This window comes from Mytilus galloprovincialis, chromosome 14 (genome assembly GCF_965363235.1).
Source record: "Mytilus galloprovincialis chromosome 14, xbMytGall1.hap1.1, whole genome shotgun sequence".
Lineage (NCBI taxonomy): Eukaryota > Metazoa > Mollusca > Bivalvia > Mytilida > Mytilidae > Mytilus > Mytilus galloprovincialis.
The window spans coordinates 54,548,098-54,570,738 of NC_134851.1; the positions used below are offsets into that span (position 1 = coordinate 54,548,098).

Below are 22,641 nucleotides of genomic sequence, written 5' to 3' on the forward strand. Positions count from 1 at the left end.
CAACTTTTTTTCAATTTGTAGAGGGAAAATCATGGACGTCACTTGATCAAATAAAAATGAAAAAGTCTTGAGAATGGGTAAACCTGAAAGACTGTCATGTCAGAAATTTATTCTGGAATGAACACCAAAAATCTGAACCCTACAATATAATTTGCAATTAAAGGTTCAAATTATCCTACATTAAAACAAGATTTTCACCATGGTGTGCTTCAACATGTTCAAATATTAAAAAAGCTATACAATTTTGTGAAGTACAGTGACTGATATTAGATATCAGGATGTCATGATTGCTGTTCTGTGTCAGAGATGTATAAACCACAAATCATTTTATTTATACAGGTAAATGCATGGTTTGGCTAAATATGTTCTGGATATGATGGTATATGGGTTTTGCTCATTATTGAAGTTCTCAAGGCAAACTACATGTCATTGGTTTTCTGGTGAATACTTTTCTCATTTGCAATCACAACACATCTCCTAGTATTATAAAATCAACATACTATGAATGATCAATCAATGCTGAAAAATGTTTATTTGTATCATGTTGATATTAATTTATTCCTTGTATATCATGCTAATAATACATATATGTAAACAGTATCTACAAGTAAACATTTCTTAAAATCATAGAACTAGATAAATTAAATGTACTTTATACATGTATATATAAATGCAAAATCAATAGATACATGTACAATTTAAGAGAATTTCATCCATATTTTGAAGTTGGTTGTGTATTTACAAAGAAATATTCATCAACATTTTAATTTTTAACCAAAACATGCAAAAAATAGGCCTTTTATTTACTGAAAGTAGCTCCCTTTTCACAAATTAATATGCATATCAAAATAGAAGGTAGAACATCCAAAGTTTCATTTGGGGTCATAAATAAACATTTGTATATATGTACTTATTTTTGGAGTTTTTGTGTATTTGAAAATTGTTTACTGACAGAAGGACAAAGTGAAAACAGTCATGTGACAAGTATTTACAAGTAAAACAATTATAACTTATTGTTGAATAAGAGGTGGTAGCAAATTGCAAAGAGCACAAACAATAAATACAATCTTTGAAACTTTTTCTGACATGGAAATTGGCATTACTCCTTGTATTATACGGAAGTTTTTAATTCTTTCCATGGCACGCTCAACATGTATTCTAAGATTAGCTATCCTCCTCGTTTTTTCAACTTCATGTTTTGTCAATTTACCATTTTTTTTGGTTGGTGGTACTATGAGATAAATTCCTTTCGGAGTACACATATCAGATATAAGAAATCCTTTATCCCCCATTATTGCATCACCTGGATCACACTTGTTAATAAGACCACTGGATTTTGTTATTTGTTTATCTGATATACTACCTGACCAAAGGTCAGACACATGAGTAATCACACCATTCGGGCTTATTCCTATTAAAACTTTCCATGTCATATGTGACTTGTAGTCAGAGTACATTCTTCCTTTATTAGATAATGACTGTGGCGTTTCTGTGAATATTTCAGTACAATCTATAATTACACGACAATTTGGATACCTCCTTTTAAAACTGTCAGGCATATTACATTTGACAGTTTCTCTATCAGGCCAGGCAACAAGAAAATGTAAATGTTCATACATTAAATCAATCCATTTGTTAAATATTTTACTACAAGTAGAAACAGAAATATTAAAACGACGTGCCAAGTCCTGAGTAAGTAAACCCAGACGCAACCGCATTAGAACCATAAATAATTCATCCACACCTCTAAGTTTTTGAGGTCTGCCTCCAGTCTCTGGCTCAACAATTTTTATATTTGACATAATATGTTCATACAATAAATAAAATGTCGGCTTATTAGGTAAACCTGTATAAAATGTAACTTCCTCACTACTGATATCGTCAATAGTTAAAAATGGTAGTGTGGCATTTACTTCAGCATCTGTGATAGGGTATACAGTATAAGGTTGGTTTTCTTTTTCTGTTGTTAAAGTATCAGTCTGTGAACTAAAGTCATTTAACGTTCCAGTACATGTTTTTCCGCATTGTGTTTCCTGATTAAATTTAGAGCTGATATGTGATGGATCAATATAACCACAGTAATCGTTCAATCTAACAGAAGTATTAATAGTAGAAGGACTGTCAACAGTGAAAAAATGTTTACTTGGATCATCAGCTATGCCATTATTTGCCTCTTCATTTCCATCACAAATGATATCACGATCTGTTTCATCTTCAGTACTAGTACAATCATTGTTTTCCTCAAATTCTTTAAAAGATGAATCAAACTGAAAAAAGGAGGGCAAAATCAAATACATGTATGGGAAGCAAAATTCTGCTAATTTACATAACTTTTAAGGATTAAATACACACACATATATATATATATATATAAAGTCATGGAATACATATATACAAAAATATGCTTCAGGATGCATAAGTGTCAATATTAATTATTGTACTGGGTGTACATGTAGGCACTAAAAAAGAGAACCATATGATACATGTGCTTTTCTTATTCTTTCAATTGGGTCAGTGTATGCTATACCGGCTAATAAAAGATGGAGATAAAATTCCCAGGGCAAACGATGATTGAAGTCATGTAAATGAAATAACACTTTTTAATTTTTGTACATAGACACCTTTATGGCTTTAAGCATCTGATATTGCCATAGAAATCATATATACACGAAATTATAATAAATTACACCAGTATTGTAACGAAAACTTTTTAATTAATTTCTTAAAAACACTAAAACAAATGATTTATAGACATGTGTATGGTGAACGTCCGACATCTTTTTAAATCAAAATATTTTAAATAGACAATTAGAACTTTTTACATTGTTTAGAAATCACAGCAAATACTTACGTTTGTGGTCTTAAATATCTTGTGATCAAATATTGAAGGCAATGGGTGATCTTTTGTTGGACCTCTCTTCGTTATGAAATGCTCTGAACAAAGCCTTGAACAACTTGTTGGCTTCCATTGTTTGCGACTGACACGGCATTGCCATATAGATTTGTGTCTTCTATTTACAGGAAACCTATGTAAAGTCACAGTATTGTCATTTACGCTTTTGCCACTATAGTTATGGCAATTTGTTGCACAACAGTATAGTTTTCCCATGACTATATCTCGCTATAAACTGACTTTATCCACCGTGCAACCAGTTACGTTTCAGTTTGCCGGTTACCTACCGGAAGGACTTTTACCACTATCTCCTTTCACAGGAGAGTTCCAAATTTCAGGGAAGATAACCTAGTTATCGGAAAGGGCTATAGATACTGACGACTAATAAATGCTAACCACAGTAAAGAATATTTTTTTGAAATTTTTTAACACTTACTCAGAAAAATCCTTTAACTTCTTGACTTTCAAAGCTCATAATTAACGTGTTTACACACTGATATAATATGGTTGTTAAACATTACAAACCTGTAATCGTATAAGACACTATACACCTCGTGTCCTTGCATTACCTTATCCAAAAATATATTTATTTTAAGCCTAAATATTTCGACATGTTGTTTACGTTTTATAGATGTTAGAATTCTAATTGTGTCACAAATTCTGGTTAAGATTTGACTAAATACCAATATCCTGATATCGTCAGGTAAATATGCTACTTTACTATACACATGCTATTTTAGTTTACCTGTCCCAAAATAATTATAATTAGCATCGTTTGCAAGAATACTTTCATGCATGGATCCATTCATAACAGGACCTTTCAATCTTTCCTGTATGAAATATATATTGTATATAGAATACATTACTAAGTAAAAACAAGTCAATACCATGAATGCTCAATCAAATTGCAAGTAAGGACTAAAGGATAAAGGCTGCTTCAATTTATTAGTGGGAAGTAAAATATAATACAGGCTTCTGACTTAGGACAGACACATACAGAATGTTGTAGTGTTTAATATAGTGTTTCTTATTTTTGAATTGGGTAGAAATACATTTTTTTCAGTTCCTAGTTTCATTCTTTTATTTCAGGATGGGTTAGAAGTGATGATGTGTGTACCAAAGAAAGCCAATGATGCCATGCATCTCAGTATGTTAGAGGGGCTAGAGGATAACCTTGAGGCCCTAGGTGAAGTGTTCCTACAAGATCAGTTCCTTGTCTGGGATCCTAAACAGCTGATCAGGAAAGGAAGAGAGCGCCATCTGTTCTTGTTTGACATGTGTCTAATATTTGCAAAAGAAGTGAAAGACAGTAATGGCAAAGCTAAATATATGTTTAAATTCAAGTTAATGGTAAGATTTTACTGTTGAATTGATTTTGTTTTCTTCAATATTGCCCTAAAAATGCATGAAATATTTGCCACCAGAAGTTAGAAAGATCATTCATTTAATTAATCAGTCTTCTTCAATGAAACAAATAAAATTGGTTAATTTATATGAAGGTTATAACAGTGATTTGTTAGAAGTTTAGTGAAATTCAAACCTAAAAGTTTTAAAAAAACAACAAAAAAACAAGTATAAGTGTTATATACGTCTTAGCCAAGGACGCATAAATGTATATATATCTTATAAATTTAAATTTTTTTGCCCCCCAAAAAAGTATGAATCAATTTCCAATACTATAAAAAGACTCTCACAAGTCAACACTTTTAATGTGGACTAGAGACTTAATTGGCTATTGATATCAAATTTTTAAACTAGTCTGAAATTTCACTCATAAATAAGGTTTTTAATTTGATATCTTATACCAAAAAGTAAGATGTAATGTAAAATATGCTTCACAAAATCGATGTCTTATTCAAATGATTTTTCTCCCAACAGATTCCAGATTTGAACATCACTGAACATATTGAAGGAGATGAGACAAAGTTTGCCTTGTGGACGGGCAGAGCCCCGATCTCAGATTATCGTATTATATTGAAGGTAAAATCAAAGACTTCTTGACAAATATAATTTTATGCCCCACCTACGATAGTAGAGGGGCATTATGTTTTCTGGTCTGTGGCTCCGTTCGTTCGTCCGTCTGTGCGTCCATTCAGGTTAAAGTTTTTGATGAAGCTGAAGTCCAATCAACTTAAAACATAATACACTTGTTGCTTATGATATGATCTTTCTAATTTAAAAGCCAAATTAGACTTTTGACCCAAATTTCACGGTCCACTGAACATAGAAAATGAAACTTGGAGTTTCAGGTTAACGTTTTGGTCAAGGTAGTTTTTGATGAAATTGAAGTCCAATCAACTTGAAACTTAGTACATATGTTCTCTATAGTGTAATCTTTCTAATTTTAATGACAAATTAGATTATTACCCAATTTCACAGTCCATGGAACATGGAAAAGGATAGTGCGAGTGGGGCATCCGTGTACTTTGGACACATTCTTGTTAGTGTTTGCTTGTAAAAAAATGTATTTCTACAGAATGTTCATAGAAGATAATCTTGAGGATACAATTATGACTCCATATTTTAGATGAATTTAATTTCAATTACATTTCTATTCAAATAATGCTTTCCAAATTTGAATTTGCATGGCTTCACAGGACCATTATAAATAAGCCAGTAATAATAAAAATAGTAATGAATGTCTTATTGAGATGGTTTTGTTAAAAGAAGATGCATTGATAGGAATTATAATATTAATCACCCTGACAATGACAAAATGTCAGGGAGAAACAAAGTTAATGTATTTAACAATGACATTGAGCAGCTTTGAAGATGTACTTATAGGTGAAATTAAAAAAAATGTAGAATTTAGAATTGTTTCAATAAGTCAGAAGAGTTAAGGAACAAGCTAGAAACATTGGTTGGTCAAGGAGCTCCTGTTGTAGAGATTAAACTTTTTTAAGGTAGACTAATTCTGACTTTTACCTTAAATTTGCATTGGTATTATAAGGGTCTCAAATCAAAGAAACTAAATGTAGAATCTGTTTAAATTTTGGTAAATGATCTTTTTGAGCTATTGAAATCTTGCATGAGAAGAGAAATGGATGTTATGGGGCAAAATAGTTTACCCTGTATCATTGAAAAAAATCCAAGGGGTCCGAACATTTGACAAAACTTCCTTAACATCTGTGACCTAAGTATTTCAAATCCTATTTAAGAAATAATTCATGGAAGCCATAGATTGTTGGAAATTTACACATGGCCTGGGCCGTGATATTCAAATTTTATCCTGAGCGGTCATTAAAAAACTGAAGCGAGGGTGGGTATGCTGTGTGTGTGGCTGTTCTGTTTTACTCCCTGTTAGATAAAGCTCAAATATCTTTATAAATATTTAGCTTGCATAGGTTATTTCGAGAAAAACTGCTAGAAAAAAAAACTTTTTAATTCTTTAAATTCTCAAACCCAACATTTGTCATTTTTAATTTACATGTTTTTCTCGTAAGCTTCAGTCAAATCCAAAGTTGACATTTTGTAACAAAGGAGCCGCCATGTTGACTTGCTGAAATGAGTAAATATGCGAATAATGCAATAGAATAGAAAATAAAACAAAACCTACCTCAAAAAATCAGTTTTAATACAATATCATACGAATTCCGATGGTTCATGAACAGAAAACTTTCAACTTTAGCGGTTTCATTTGTATGACGTCATGTTTTGAAATTACTTAAATGCGTCAAAAAGATTAATAGACTTTAGTGGAATTTTATTTAATTTTTATTTTGTTGGTTTCTCCGAGCTCTTGTGCATTACTTCTTTTTATAATGCATACGAATAAGAATAAAAGTTATTTTGTCTTTTTTAATTGCACTTTTTAAAACAATAATATCGGCAAAGGGTCTGCAAATAGGTTCCGATACATGTAGATTTACGTGGGAAGTATATTGTAACAGCCATTATTATGTATATCTCTGAGTCTGCACTAAGTGTATTTTATCAAGAATTTTATCACAGTGTTGTTTACAAAGCTAAAGAAGCACATCATATTAGAATTACTTTTATAGTATGGCTAGCACCCAATTTATTTCACTTCCACATTGTTCAAAGAGAACATTTTAGCTAATTTCTTTTTTAGTCAAACAATTTAGACACCAAGCAAAACTGGGTGAAGAAGCTGCGAGAGTTGATGCAGGAACGTATGACGTACATGCACGAGGCATTACGAGACAAACCACCAACATTGTTCAAACCTACACAAGCATCAAAGGCTTTCCATACTTCCACCAAAATGTCATTACTAGGAGATGTTAGAAGGTAAGATTGTAATTATTATACAGCATGGCTTTTTAATGATATATCTGTCTTAAACATCATTACACAGTCCTAGGTAGTCTCTAGTCTCCTTTAGCCCAAAAGATGAAAATTTTAGATTTAAGATTGAATGACCAATGGTGTTTCAGAACATGCTTTTTTTCCATAAAGGAATTCTTATTCGTCTAATTGGTCTTAGTTATTTCAGTTGTTTTGTGGTGATGTACTTTGTGGGTTCAATCTCCCTGGCCACGTCAGACCAAACCTTAAAAAACAGTTTTTGGTGCTTCTACACATTAATTTTATTAGCTAATAACAATCTTGATTTAATTAAAATCTATGCTTACATACAACCTTTATTAGATTAAAATCTATCAACAGTTTAATTTCATTAGATTACCTAATTTGTTACCTAACCAGATCATGTGAAAATTAGTGTCAAAGCTTAGGAGAAATAACGTTTTATTGGAATAGTACCTGTTAAATTCATTTTCTGTTAGAGGGCATTCACATTCTACACAAAGTTAAAAAAAACTATCAATTTGGAAAACTTGAAATTATGACAAATTGTTGTCAGTTTTAGAAAAAATGAGTTGATCAATAAGAAAAATGTCTTTGCACCTACTTTACCCAACTATGACATGCACTACTAATGTCTTTTTCATAAATAAATACATTTGCACTCAGATCTCCATTCAGTTATTGATGGTTTTAGCTCTTTTGAAATGTTGCAAATTGCTAAAACAAGTAAAGAAAAAAAGTGTTGGCAATTTTGAGTTATGTCCCTTCACTCTGAAATTAAAATTGAAACTGATCATATACTTTTCAAAGCTCTAACTGAATTAACATTTAAACTTGACATTAGCTTTGGGTAGACATGTAAATCAAAAGAGTAAAGAGTTAAAAAAAAATAAAGAAAAGCTAATTTGAAACTATATTATCTGTTTTTGACAGCTTCTCGTCAGCTAACTATTTTAATCTCCTGTCTCTTTTGTCCATCTTATGCCTTAATGCTAGTTCTAAATAATATTATATGAAATAAGGGAGATGTGATTTAATTGCCAATGAAACAATTATTCACCATGTTTCAAAGAAAGAGTGGATGTATGCAATTAAAGGAAACTTTACGATCTTCAACAATAAGAAAAATTGTCAGCTGTAAAAGGCCCCACCGTGAAAATTATGAATTAATTAAATTGAGAAAAGTAATCGACTATAAATTTATAACAAAACAATATTATGTTGGTTAGTTCAAAACCAGATCAAGAGTGGATAAAGTTTGAGAATATTATGTTCCTGTTTAGTTACTGAACTTTATTCATTCTATTTTATTCTAGGGACCTCGATGGTGATACATCACTGGATGACCTACCAATAGAGAGAAGGGGTTCTCTGACGTCCCTTATATCCATAACAACCACTGGAACCTCAGCCTCAGACAGCAGTAGTAGTGGTGGTCCCAAGGTAGGAGTTATTTTACAGCATATTACTATTGTGAAACCATTGTCTTAAAGTATGCTTTTTACATGACTTCCATAGTTTTCAGGTTTTTATGCCCCATTTATGGGCATTATGTTTTCTTGTCTTTGCATCCGTCCGTTCATTCTTCCTTTTCGTTATTCCGTCCATCTGTCCCGCTTCAGGTTAAAGTTTTTGGTCGAGGTAGTTTTAGTTGCTCACACTTTTGGTTGTGTGACAAGACAGTTTTGTCTTTGGTTGAAATAGAGGACTAGCATAGTGATACACCCAGTTTTATTTTTAGAATTGTAGAATTCCCTTAAGGATTGTTGGGTGTTCCCATCCATATATAGATTTTGACATAACTATACCATGGGAGAAGTAATGGATTTAGGTTGTGTGACAAGACAGTTTTTTTCTTTGGTTGAAATAGAGGACTAGCATAGTGATACTGTTATCTGCTTTGGCTATGAGTATTTAAAAAAATATTGCACTGAAATTTTTTTTCCTGAATAACTTTTTGAACTTGATCTTCAATTTAAGAGTTATGAGTTTTGATTAATTTTATAACAATCAAATTAATGTTTATTAATTGTGTAAAATGGGAACCTTTCCAACATGTTTCTTGTGTCAATGACCTTGGAATTCAAGGTAACCTTGTGCCATGAGGTATCTTCATGATCTTAACAAATATAACAATGTCTTACTGTCTCCCTGAAAAAGTATTTTTGAATAACACTCAGTCTAATTTTAAATAATGCAATAATTATTGGTGCATCTGCTACAGTGAATCTAAATTCTGAAGTAACCAGATGCCTTTTATAAAGTATGTATATAATGCATGAACAAGATTTGATATAGATAGCAACGATGACAGAATCAGGCAGCTCCATGCCAAAGGTGTATTATTTAGACAGCCAAGGTCTGACAATACGTCTGTTTGTTTACCTGCTGCAGAACTGATATTGTCTGTATAACTTCTGTTACTAGTCTGTTTGTTATAGAAAAGACATATTACAGTGAAACCTGGCCTTGAAGTCATAAAACTTTCGAGTTTTTCACACTCATTCGCCAAAATCAACCATAAAACTGTTTGATTTCATGTTTCAAGCATGATTTTTGTGCTCCAAGCATTGAACTAAGTGTTATGACTTCAACCCCTGGCTAAACTGAAACCTGCATAAACCAGAAACCTGTATAAACCAAACATGTTAATAAGCAAAGCCATATCACATTGTATGCATTATGAACCTGACCAAGCGGAACATTGGCCCAAAGCAAACAAAATCCTGAAGAGGTTCAATTTAGCCAGGTTTCACTGTACAAGGTTAAGTTGAGAGAAGTTTGGATTCATACCAGTAATTAATAGTTTGATGATGCTTGTTTAATCAATTAATTACTACTACTGGATGTCCCCCTGTGTCCTCTTTGGATCATTTTGTCAGTTGTTTGCAATAAATGTATGAATACATTTGACAATACCCAATACCTATGTCAGTCTACAATGCACAGGTGGAAGGCTATCAACATTTAGCAATGTCTAGAAATTGCAGTTTGGTGTGCTCTATGTTTTAAGCATTTTGTGAATTACAGGAGGAGTAAGGCAATGATTTTAAAAGCTCTGATGACACTACATAAAGTTGGAATTTAATATTCCATTACAATTTCTCAAATACTTATTTGCATGAAAAGATTTTCATGTTGATTTGGCCTTGTAACACAGTGTCTGCTGTTTTGTTTGATAACCATTTGATTCAAAAGTAGTAATAATACCAAAGATAGGGGAACACTCAATATTGTCCTTCATGGCCTGCACTTCCTCTTGTTTTTCCTTCTTTCTTTCTCTCATTTCCACCTGTGATTCACAGATCCTCTATGGCTTTTACTTTGAATCTATCCCTAAAGTATCCAAGAATAAAACTTTCTTGCTTTAGCATTTTTTTATGCAAGCTGTTAATTTAAATTTTCTACATGTTCTAGACCTTACAATAATTCACCTTTTGAAATCAAGGTTTCTAAGGACAGCAGTTATCTTAAAAAAAATCAGTTTCACTTGTAGACAGACAGTCCTGAAATCTACAATAAACAAAACAGAAATTAGGTGTTAGAAAACAAAGATGTAGTTTGCTCATGTCTGGTTTATATTTGTAATCAGTCTGATATTAATATCAAATGCTTTAATCAGGCTTTTGAACTGAGAGATGCTTGGATGTAGACCAATAATGATTTTTTTATATAGAAAATTTGACAGTTGGATAAATAATGTTAAGAATGATACCTTTGCATTATTATTTCTAAGAGAGAGAGAGTAAACGTTTTCAGTAGAAATAATGGCATAAGTTTTCTTGCTTTTATCTGTGAGTAATCACATTAATGCATTCTATTATTGAAACTGTACAGGTTTTCACTTGAAGGTTAAACATTTTTAATCCTACATTGGGTATGTGACTGTCAGGGCAAGTCTGAGGAACCTGTCATTCTGGGTATGCCACAGCTTCCTCCATAAATAAAAACTGGCCACAACAAAATAGCCCAAAAGGGTTACTCAAAAGTGGTGTTAGATACACATAGAATAAATCAATCAATAAATAAAAAGAAAAACAACAAAAAAAAGACATGGCCAAAATGCAACATCAAACGATTAAATGTATTAGCCCCATTAAGTGCTGTATTAAAATAATTATATTGGAATAGTTTCAATAATCACGAGTAATCATCGAGAAATAAGTGATACTGTTTGAAAGAAAAAACTAATCAAGTCTGTTATTTTACGGTATTTATAATTAGGTGCATTCTGCATTACAATTATTTCAAAGTAAGTAATTGACCTTGACCTTATTCAAATGTTTATCATTCTTAAACGATTTTTGTTAACTGAAGAATTTTTGTTTTTTTTCCCCCAACAAAATGTGAATCTAATTCATATTTAAATGGAATGCTATTAGACAGTAGAATGACTTTGAAGTAACGAGCTTTCAATCAGCTTGAACAAAAATCATATATAAACTTTGCACTAGATTCTAAAGATAGACTATGTACACTTTGCATGTTCTCTCTTCATCTGTTGTAAATGTTTTAATTTGTTTGTCTTTTTATGGTTCATTTATTTTTGCTATTTAGTTGTAACTTAAAAGATATTCTTCCTTTGGGAAAATCACTCATTTGAGATTCGTTGAGTGTTCTTTGATTGCTGTTTAGTTGTGTTTTTGTGAGTACATGCATAAATGTATTCCCTTATATTTTTCAATGAAGGGTTGTTTGCCTTTAAGAGAGCTTTCTCAAGTTTGACTTGGATGGATGGAAAGTTGTCTCATTCATGCACTCATACCACATCTTCTTATTTCTATAAAGTTGACTTAAGATTGCTACTGGGTTCATTAAGAATCAAAAAGAAGTTTGACATTTGTTTACTTGTAATTTAATGTTTTTGTTTTTCCAATCTTATCTAAGAAAAGCTTAAAGCTGCAATATCTTTATTGAAAGATAATTTACTCCTTGTAAAAATAAAGAGATATGTCTGATGACCAAAAAGGTATATTACGTACAGGTATCTATTCTGGCATCAGTTTAGTTCAGTTACACTCAAGCAGTAAATCTCTAGAGGTTTTTCAATAAGCATTCTCAAACTTAGTCAAGCTTTAATGCAGAAGCAAAACGAGCAAAAGAAAAAAAAAGGTATCATATGGCATTAAGCTTTAAAACACTGATTCAGTGACCAAGTGTTTAGAAATTATCCCGTAGTTACCTCATTTTCCTTAAAATGTTTCCTGCAAAATAAAGATTGAAAGTGCCCATCTTTTGCATTTTAATTTGTCTGATTTTCTGTCTTCAGATGGAACCAGTTTATAACCACTTTTCTTAACCTCATTCATTCCAAGCCACAAATAATCTGGCTATACATCATCACTTAGAATCAATGAAACGTTTATTTACATATGTTAAAATCAGTGTTTTGGCAAGCTTTTTTCTTGCAGAAGACAGATGTGTTTTATGGTTTTTATACCCAGCAAGAAAATTTATGATTTTACCTGCTGTACTATTATTAAAATTAATTTCATCTGTAGAGAAAAATTACTTTTCTGTATGAATATGAATATGATAAATTATAACTTTGTTGAAAAATTTATTTTTTTGATTCTATCTTTAGAAATATACAGTAATCATTATGAAACATGAGATACCAAAGAGTGTTAAATATGTCTGGGAAATATACTTCAGTCTGGCATTTTCTACCAAATTTGGAGTCCGGTTCACAAAAAAACCTTATGACTAAGATTGATGGTAAGAATACTGAAATGTTCATGCCTAGTTGTCAGTTTATTTGTGAAACCAACTCTAGATATTTAACTAAACCTGCCATGCAATCATAAATAAACAATTTTTTTAAAGGCTTTTTTCCTGATAAAATTTTTCAGTGGTTTTAGTTGTGAGTATGTAATTTTTTTTCATATATGACAGATATGAAAGTTTCAAACATGTCTGATTATTTCACGTTTAAGCTGCCAGCACCTTTATATACCAATAATCTCCTCCAACTCAGGTTCACTACGTACCACAACCACAGACCTTAACATCAAATCCTGAACCCAAGCCATAGGCCAGTTCCAAAGTTGGATGGGAATTAAAATTGCACACTTTTTCATGCATTAGATTTGACACTCACCAGGATCTTCAATAGCTATACATCATTATTGTCTCCTTCCAAATATTTGGAATAATTACGTCTGCTTCATTTAAATGAAAATACCCTTAATGTCATTGGGTAAATAGTTAGAACATTTTAAGCAGCTTTAAGATTGACTGATGTTCTATCTCTGATCTTAAACTGTAAATATTTATCATCCAAAAAAAGATCTTTTTATGAGATTTGAATTGAAGCTTTCTCAGACAAGACTGTCAAATGAAATAAAAAATATCTGTATTCTTATGCAGTGTTGTGTCTTGATTTTACTTCTTCTGATTTTATAATGGTAATTAAAAGTTTTATGACATTCAGAACATAAATTCCTCTATAAAGTTTAGTATAGTTGGAGATCCCCTAAGTAGATAACAATAGTATATGCAAGGTTGTCGACAGGGTATTTCTTTTGACATGCAAAATGTTTGAAAAGCACTCTTTTATTATTCCTTGGACCTTAGACCCTGTTCACACTAGCATTTTTTCTATTCGATCTAATTTGAATCGATCTAAATAAAACCAGTTAGCGTTTACATTATTTATTATCATAACGATCTCTATCGGTCTAAACCGATCCACTGCGTTCAAACTACAATTAAAAACGCATTCAATCTAACCTTTTTACCGGTAAAACAGTAAACATTGTGTATAAATAGAACTGATTTATTAAATTCATCTATTGATACTCTGACATAAACATTTGTTTATTGTTTCTCCTGAATCATGCAGAAGTTAACATTTTGGTACAGGTGTTATTGCCGTTTTCTTTAATTTTGAAAGAAATATCTGTAGTTAATGAAGTTACAACACGATGAAGTATTGCGGTTCTTAAAAAGAAAAAAATCATCATAAGAAGTGAAGACACAGATTTCGCAAATCTATGCGATGGCAAAGACAAAATGTTTTCTTAAATGTCTGTAAACAGAGAAATATGGGTTAGACAACGAACCTCTCAGATAGTTTTGGCGCTGAAAATCCGCATACATTATTTTCGATTCAATCGTACTAGTTTAAACCGATCTCTGCGTTCACATTTAAAGTAAGATCGGTTTACTTTAGATCGATTCAAACTAAACTACCTCTTTTGGTGTTTTAGTTTAAACCAATTAAAGATCGATTCAAAGCGTTCACACTGGCCCTTAAATCGATCTAAAGTGAACCTGTCTTGTTGAAATCGATAAAAATGTCCTAGTGTGAACGGGGTCTTAGTTTTCAAGTTTGTCTGTATTTGTTTATACATAAAGGACTTGCTAGTTTTAAATATTAGTTAACTTCTGGTGGTGGGTTGTCTGATAGCCAAACCAAATCTTTTTTTATTTTTCTCACAAGTTCAATTTTATTTCAATGTTACAGAAAAGCAACTAATAATATGCAGGTGGGGAAACCAGAAGTAAACTGGGTTAAGTTAAGTGCCTCAATGGAGCAATTAAAGCCAATTTTAATTTCAGTGTTAGAGTCGGCCAACTTGATCAAGATGAGAAATATACATGCTTCAGATGTGTTCTGTATATAAGAATAAAGTCAAGGTTTATCATTATGTCAGATCCTTTATTTCGATTTAGATACTTTCTTTAACAAGCAGAGAAAAGCATTTCTTCGTTTACAGGAAAACTGGCAGAGTAATGAAAACAATTCATTTTTCTTCATCGCAATCAAATGAACGTCATTTGTTAAAAAAGTTAAGAATGTTTTCATTAATACAAGCTGTAAATGTTTGCTTTGAGAAAACATACAAATTGTCTGTTACATAAATATTTGCTATATATATGGTGAGGGATTAGCTTTGATATTCAATTGAATCCCTTGCCTGCAGGAGGGCGTAGTCAGAAAACAAATTGGCTAAAACTTTTTCAGATGTTTTCTTTGCATTACAAATGTTATGGGTTAGAATTTACCAATCAGTATCTAGATGGAATTCTTGTAAGACATCATAATGCCTTAAATAAGAGTACAATTAAATATTTTTATATTCTTCTGAGTAAGTTTGATATTTAAAGAGGAATGGATAAAAGATAGATTACGTTTAGTTTATTTAAAATGGAAAGAGAAAAAGTAAGATTACAAAAACTTTGAAAATTGATTGTTACGAGATGTAAAGACAGTAAATTATTCTTCAAATGAATGTCTTAAAACTTTAATTTGATTTATTTTATGAGGGTGAAAAATTTCTTAGTCTACAGACAGTGTGTGTTGTGAAAATTTACATTTCCTCAGATCCGTTGGTGTAATTACAGAAATTAGTGGCGAGTTTCCATTTTTGTTGTTTGATCAGAAAGTAAAAAGCTAATCCAGCCATGTAACTGTCAGTTGGGCATATCTCTGTACTTTTCATTACTAGAAAATTGGCTGTTTATTTAGTGATTTTTATATCCAATCTAATTTCCACCGATGGTTGACCAGTTCATAGTAGTAGAAATAACATCAAAACATCTCTGCTATATAGAAATGTACAGCGATTTTGTCTCTAGATTATGTCAGGGTTAATTACTGTTGCGGATTATCAACTCAATTTACACGACAGGACAAATTAGATAGAACATACTCTCTAGATACAGACGGTTGCATTATGGATGCAGCGTAAAATTTAACACGGAAGGGAATAGAAACTGGTAGCATAAAATTGTGTTGTCTCGGCTTTTTAATACAAGCAGAAGTTGGCTGATGTTCTTAATTGATTTGAAGTGTTAAATAATTCATAATTCATACGACAAGCTGAGTACTCAGTGCTTTGATGTGTCGAGATCAACACACTGTTGTGAAATTGTCTATAAATCAGAAGAAATGCTCCCATGTTATCACAAGCTAAAGTGTGATATATAAAAGATCGTCTAAGTGTTTTAGATGATGGTAAAGATAATCAGAGTTGACATTTGACGAAACTGTTGAATTATGGGATTGATTTTTTGACTAAGGATTAATTAGGATGATTAGTTAATTACACCGAATTATGAAAAAAAAATCAACAAATTATTCTGGATTTTTCTACATTTTCATCTGATTGAAATGATAAACTTTCTAAGTGAAGAAAGTTTATAAAGAAAATTATTAATATTGATGGAAGTAAAACTATAAAAAAAAAATGGTGACATAAAACTTTTCAGTTATTTGTGGGAATTCAAATATGCAAATATGCAAATCAGAAATTTTATATATTTGTGTGAAATTTAAAAAGTAATTACTATTGCTGACCGACTTTTTAACACATTAATCAGGATTAATAGGTTATTTTAAAAATATAAGGATGTGCACAAAAACGGAAAATTGTCACTTTTTTATTGTGAAGATTTAGTGATTGTAATTGAAGTACAATGGCTTTTAATATGCCATCTTTTGGTATGATGCTGGTTCGTCTGTCTGCCTGGAAAAATGCTAAATCGAGGAAAAGGGTGAGTAAAAAGGTTAAAGGGTTGAGAGAGAAAATGAAAGAAAAAAGATAGCAATAGCTGTAAATTTTGATGTAATTTTTTGAACATCTAGGTTTAAATTTAACTTTCACCCAGAAGTAACTTTCACAGGAATCAAGGATGTCTTATATAAGATCGTGAAATTTTCCTCTTTTCCCATGAACATGGCAAAACATGGAAAAGAAACAGGAGATCTGGGTGTTATTTTTAAACTTCACATTTGGTAATTTATTTATAAATTGACAAATTTAGTTAGTTTTTTTGTGAGGAAAAGCCATTTCTAGCAAACGTCTTATAATGAATTTTTTTTTAAAAATGTGAAGAAATAGTTCTTTTAAATTTCATGATAAAATTGTCAAAGTTTTTGTTTTGTTTTATTTCCGATAATGCTGATGACAATCACTTGTAAAATATTCATAAGACACCGATTTTCTCACAGAACAGTAATTGGGGTTGACAATTAAAATAATCCATTTAATAATACTAAAGTGTGATAAGACTGTACACCTGATAATTGAGATATGTTGATGGACAGAACCTATTAAATGTTCCAACACTTAATAATTATAGTCTGATATTTTCCATACCTGCTGAGGATTTTGTATCCTTCCAAGAAAACCATATTAGGATGAGGACCTAGCCTGAGGTCTGATATGGGTTAAAGGATGATGAAAATATAAGGACATGTATAGATGTATTATGAAAAACCTTATTGAATGGTATCCAACTTTTTTTCTGTTAATGTAAAATCAAAATTAGAATGAAATAAATACTCAAAAAATTATGGGACATTACATTTTTCTGTAGCAACCTTAATCAGGTAGTCTCATGTCAAAAAGCACCAAAATATATCAATAATGAGAGCCTTAAAACCAAAGGACCTAAAATAAACATCCAAATCCCATTGACTCAGGTCTTAGAGGTCAACTTTTCCTGCTAAAGTTGCAACCTTAATTGGTTTAAGAACCATTATTTTATTTTCTGAACTGAAAATTTTCAAATAAGATGAATCCTCGACATCATTCTAATATTAATGCACTGGCTATTGACCAAATGGTACTGACCCGAGAAAGCACTGACCGGTTTTTAGAAAAAACAAATAGCATTATCAGATATGATCTCATGCATCAAGGACAGTTTATATAAAAATTGCACCTGTCCTTTATATATGTGCCTTGCACTAAGAACTGATTCAGGTCTATAAAGCTTGCATGTGTTAATGCAGTTATAACGAGGCTAATCTAAGTATCTGCAATGTTTGTATTAATGGAGATCACCTATAAAGAGTTCAGCACCCCCAAGGATAAAGATATTATTAGCAAATTTGACAGATGTTTTTACATTGCTTGGTTCATAACTATTTATTTCTGAACCCTTTTTAACTGACTAAGTGTCTCCCAGTAACAAAGCTAATTAGACAAGTTCAAAAAAAAATAATGAATGGTTTATTTTACTTCATCATGTTTGTATCAAAGAGGTAGTTTTTGGCCTGGTCTAAAAATTGACTTTACAGCAAGTTTAAACATGTACTGTGGATTTGTTTATTTTTTTGTGTGCACTAATTATCAGGCCCGTAGCCAGGAGTTTCCAAAGGGGGGTTCGTTGGTCTCAAAAACTCGACTTTAACAGTCACAACTCGAACAGAACGTTGACTTTAACAGTCATTATTTGTTTTCAAGGGGGGGAGGGGGTTTGTCCAAACCCCCGAACCCCCCTGGCTACGGGTATGATTATCGTGTATTAAGGAAAACTTGCATGTTCCTGGATTTTTAATTTTGTAGTTTTGCAGAGATCAGCATACTAAAGCCTTTAGTAAATTTGTTATTCCTTGAACAGTTCATTTTGTGGTTCACCTGTATCCACCAAATCCACGAAAATAGGTATTTAACGAATAAAAATGAATCCACAGTAATTCCTTTGATTTTTCTGCAAACCATGAATGTTGCATTGTGCAATAGTACCAGACTATTGATATTTAATGTTCAGCAGCAAATATCACAAACCTATTCAACACTAGAACATGATATTGTGACATGAATATTAACCCTGCCTTTTACTATTTTGAACTACAAGCTGAAGTTTTAACATGCTGAAGGTCAATAAACAGTCAATAGAAATTAGTTTCACTAAATTACTTGACACCTTATTCACTATCCGACAGACAGGGTTAATATGTCAAGCTTCTGGTGCTTAGTGGAAAATCAGCAAATACTTCCTTGCTAATCAGAGATCAATCTCACAGTCTCCATAACAGCCACATGAACTGCCAGTGTATGCTACACAGTTGAAATTTGACCTGTTGTTAAAGTTCTAATTGACCTACATTTGACCTATTTGCTCAAGATAAAACTAAAAAATGTAATGAGCAAGAGTCCTCCATTTTCAGGCTCCTTAGAAAGGGGGACATTTTCATGGCATTTTGTAATTGGCTGTCTCATTGACATATACACACATCTCCTTTTAATCATAGCAGAACATATATTGTTCTAATATAGATGCATATAATTTATAAACCTATGGATTATTGAAGCCAAATTTTACTGGCAGATTACAACCATTAGCTCACATTAAAAGCATCTGTTTTTCACAAAATATAACATTGAAGACTGTTTGTATATTTTCTTTGATTAATAAGTTATGTACTGATGTTACATAAGATTAATTACAATATTTGAAACATGTTAGGCTCATGACTGTTTATATTTTGTTAAGGAAATGATCAACCTATTGCAATATTGCTTCAGATTTTTTGCAATTTATTGTGCAATGAGTACAGTTGCTTTACAGCTGTTATGTCATATCTTCTGCAATGTATTTGCAGTGAAGGGGATCATGTTGGCTCTGGCTATTTATATTTTGTCAAAGATATAGACATTATAAGATAGATATTGGATCAAAATTTTTCTCTTAAGGTGCTGGTTTTTAGCAAATTCATACTGTTGAAAGTTAAAAAGAGGTAACTGGAATGAATTAAATGACAGTTAGTTTTAGAATCTTGAAGTGACCTTATACCTTAACTGATAGTAGCAATACTTTTCTTGAATATAACAGTGACCATATACTGTACTGTTTAATTAAGCATCCATTGTCCAGGGGGCCTAGAATTATTTGTTAAGTGACAAGTTTTTTAATGAAAATAAAGTGGTGTTTTTTTTCACTACAATTTTGAAAAGTTTTTCCTTTCTGCTTATGCACTATAAACAAAAGAAGAAATGGATTAAAAAAGGACCCCAAAAATCATTCTTAGGACAGAACATTTGAGAGAGGAAATTGATCCCAGGTTTACTCATCACTGATTCACAACAGTTATTGGCATCAGTGACACTATGGAGTCTAGAGCTGAAGGGCACGAATGGAACATTCTGCTGAAAATAACAATCACAGATTGGAAATATACTGCAAAAAAATTTGGCACATGTTTTTTAACGAATTCAATTTGTGAAAATGCGCTTTTGCCAGAAAAAACACTGAAAACTAATATTTTATCTTGTTTTATGATTTCAGTGTTAATGTTTGGCACTTAAAGGCTACTTGTAATATTTCTATGTAATCATTATTTGTTTACCATGTTGCCATGATGGCCGAATCTTTGCCAGACTTATGATATTTAAAGAAATGAATATGTGTATTGTTCTTTGTGGTTTATATTTGGAAAGACAATGCAATAAAAATGATCAACATTAGATTCTAATCTATTTTAAATGATAAGTCAATAAAGCTGTCCTAAAACAAAGGTAATGAATTCCATGCTGGCATGATGTAACTTATAAAAAATAAAAAAAAATAATTAGATAGGTGAATAGTATTAAAAAATGGAAAATAAATTCCAGATAAGATTCTGCTATTACAAGCCAAGTTTTATGAAATTTTCATGTTTTTGGCATTTAAGCATTAATTGATACATGTGCCTAAAAAATTTCTTCATCCCACTCAATGTTTTAATTTTAATAAGTACGTATGCACTTAACACATATTTTGTGTTCAAACCAAAATATTATTGATGGGACACTTATTATATAAGCTGTCAAATTCATGTTAACTGATCACTCAAATTCTCACATTTTATTTATAACAATGAAAACATTTATCCAAAGTATTAAAAGTATGAAATAAACAATTTACAGGGCATCAGGGCTAGAGAATATGTAACTTGGTTTAGTGTGTATATTAGTCTCAACACCATTTATTAACTATCTAGTTGACCTCCGAAAACATTTGATGATCATTTAAGTGATATAATCATAATATAGATATAAATAGGAAGTAGAGGCTAGGTCTGCTTAATTTCATAATTTAGATTAGAAATATATGTTAATCATTATTTTTACCTGTCTGAGAATGAGGTTTGTGAATCGAATCAGTCCTCAGAATCAATCAATCAATATTAACCTTTTTTTTACTTTTGATAATGACATTCTTTAATTTTCTTTAGATAACTCAAAACATGAAATGCATGTGTTATCAATCTGTAGCTAAGGGGTTAAATTGAAGTTCCACAAGAATACAGATTCAATGAGGTTTAATCATTCACTTGCCAGTGAATAATTCATCATCAATGTTTCTTAGCTTATTTTGACAAAATTGAACCATATTTAACCGCTAAAAGTGAATTATTATTTCACTATTTCACTTTCATTGATGATTGAACAAACAAAAAGTCATATTTTGAATTTTTATATTAGAAACTGAATAAGGATCATGCTGATGATCAAAATGAATTTAAAACATTAGTAAAGGTAATTTACTAATTATAAATTGATTGAAAATACCAAAAGTATATCACAAAATAAAACGATCTCGATTTTTTTTTGGCAGAAAACATATAATCTATGTAAATAATGATGGTTTTGCACTTGAAGAACAAAAGTAGAATAATTATGGAATAAACATTAAGAGGCACAGAGGAAAGATAAATAAAAATTTGATATTCTACTTCTAATGAAATTAGGCATGTACATTTCTCTGGTACATGCATATAAATTCTTGTCAGCATATTAAGTGTGATAGCAAGAATAGTTCTGCTTTTGAAGTTAGATTTTATTGATGGTAGGTGTTAAAATCAAATTGATTGGTTGATTTTATTGATGAGAGGTGTTAAAATCAAAATGATTGGTTAATTTGAGAGCAAGATATCTGATAAAAAACAGGCTTGTATGGAGTACTTATGATGCTATTCCAATTGTAGACAACTTTAGGAAACATTTGAATTGTTCGAAATGCTAAGGATTTTCTATCTCAGGAATATTTACATAAGCAGTACTTGGGTAAAACCTTTGAAACTCTGAATTACTCTTATTAAATCTGAACTTTATTTCACCTTTAAACTAATTTGATTTAGTTGTCCCTGATGAGAACAAAGATGACAGTGTATCTCTTACAAATTTATCAGCCTGATATCTTTGATTAAATTGTTCTATTAGTAAATATTTAAGTTCACAAAACGATGTAAATGTAGCAAAATTTTTCTTAGGTTGCAATTCCCTCAGCCAAGGTTGATCTTTAGGTGATTTTGTTCATTCATACCTCACACTCTGGTCTGTTAAAGGTTTTTATGCTTTCAGACATTTTCATGTTGCATTCTTTATATATGCCTGTTAAAAGTCTGTGCCTTTCATAGCTGACTATAAAATGCTGTGGTTTTTTCTGCTGTTGGTCTATATTATTGCTTACATCCACTTTATTTGAACTGTCTGGTTGATAATTGTCTCATTGGCAAACATACCACACCTCCTCATTGTGGGCACTTCAGGTTTGCATTCAGTCCATCTGTCAGTCCAGCAAATCAGTTTTCCACACTTTTTGTCTTTGTCCTTGACAAATTTGATTTGATATTTATGCAACTGTAATAGCGGTGGGGCATTAAGTTTTACCCTAATGTCCCTCCATGTGGACGTACATACCTCCCAAAATTGGTTTCTGTTCTCCAACTTTAGTTTGCAATGGGAATAATTGTATTTCCA

At 31.4% G+C, this 22,641-nt stretch overlaps 2 protein-coding genes across 4 annotated transcripts in view; one reads left to right on the forward strand and one right to left on the reverse strand.

Moving 5' to 3' along the window:
- The window catches only part of LOC143059516 (triple functional domain protein-like), a 243,653-nt gene that overhangs the window by 118,585 nt on the left and 102,427 nt on the right, over window positions 1-22,641 (forward strand). For all 3 annotated transcript variants that reach the window (XM_076233031.1, XM_076233027.1, XM_076233030.1), the window contains exons 34-37: window positions 3,983-4,243; window positions 4,772-4,873; window positions 6,966-7,144; window positions 8,479-8,605. In XM_076233031.1, the coding sequence (XP_076089146.1) occupies window positions 3,983-4,243; window positions 4,772-4,873; window positions 6,966-7,144; window positions 8,479-8,605 (669 nt within the window). The remainder of the gene's footprint in view (window positions 1-3,982; window positions 4,244-4,771; window positions 4,874-6,965; window positions 7,145-8,478; window positions 8,606-22,641) is intronic.
- LOC143058384 (uncharacterized) lies at window positions 18-3,257 on the reverse strand. The gene is made up of 2 exons (XM_076231883.1): window positions 2,852-3,257; window positions 18-2,267 (listed from the first exon to the last, which is right to left on the reverse strand). The coding sequence occupies exons 1-2, from the start codon at window positions 3,107-3,109 to the stop codon at window positions 1,011-1,013; spliced, it is 1,515 nt and encodes a 504-aa protein (XP_076087998.1). The 5' UTR covers window positions 3,110-3,257; the 3' UTR covers window positions 18-1,010.

What these genes read in the sequence shown, in the direction of transcription:
- LOC143058384 (XM_076231883.1), bottom strand. Translation starts at nt 3,109, where the DNA reads ATGGGAAAACTATACTGTTGTGCAACAAATTGCCATAACTATAGTGGC. An exon ending in AGATATTTAAGACCACAAAC is followed by an intron (nt 2,268 to 2,851) that starts GTAAGTATTTGC and finishes TCCTTTTTTCAG; the next exon opens with TTTGATTCATCTTTTAAAGA.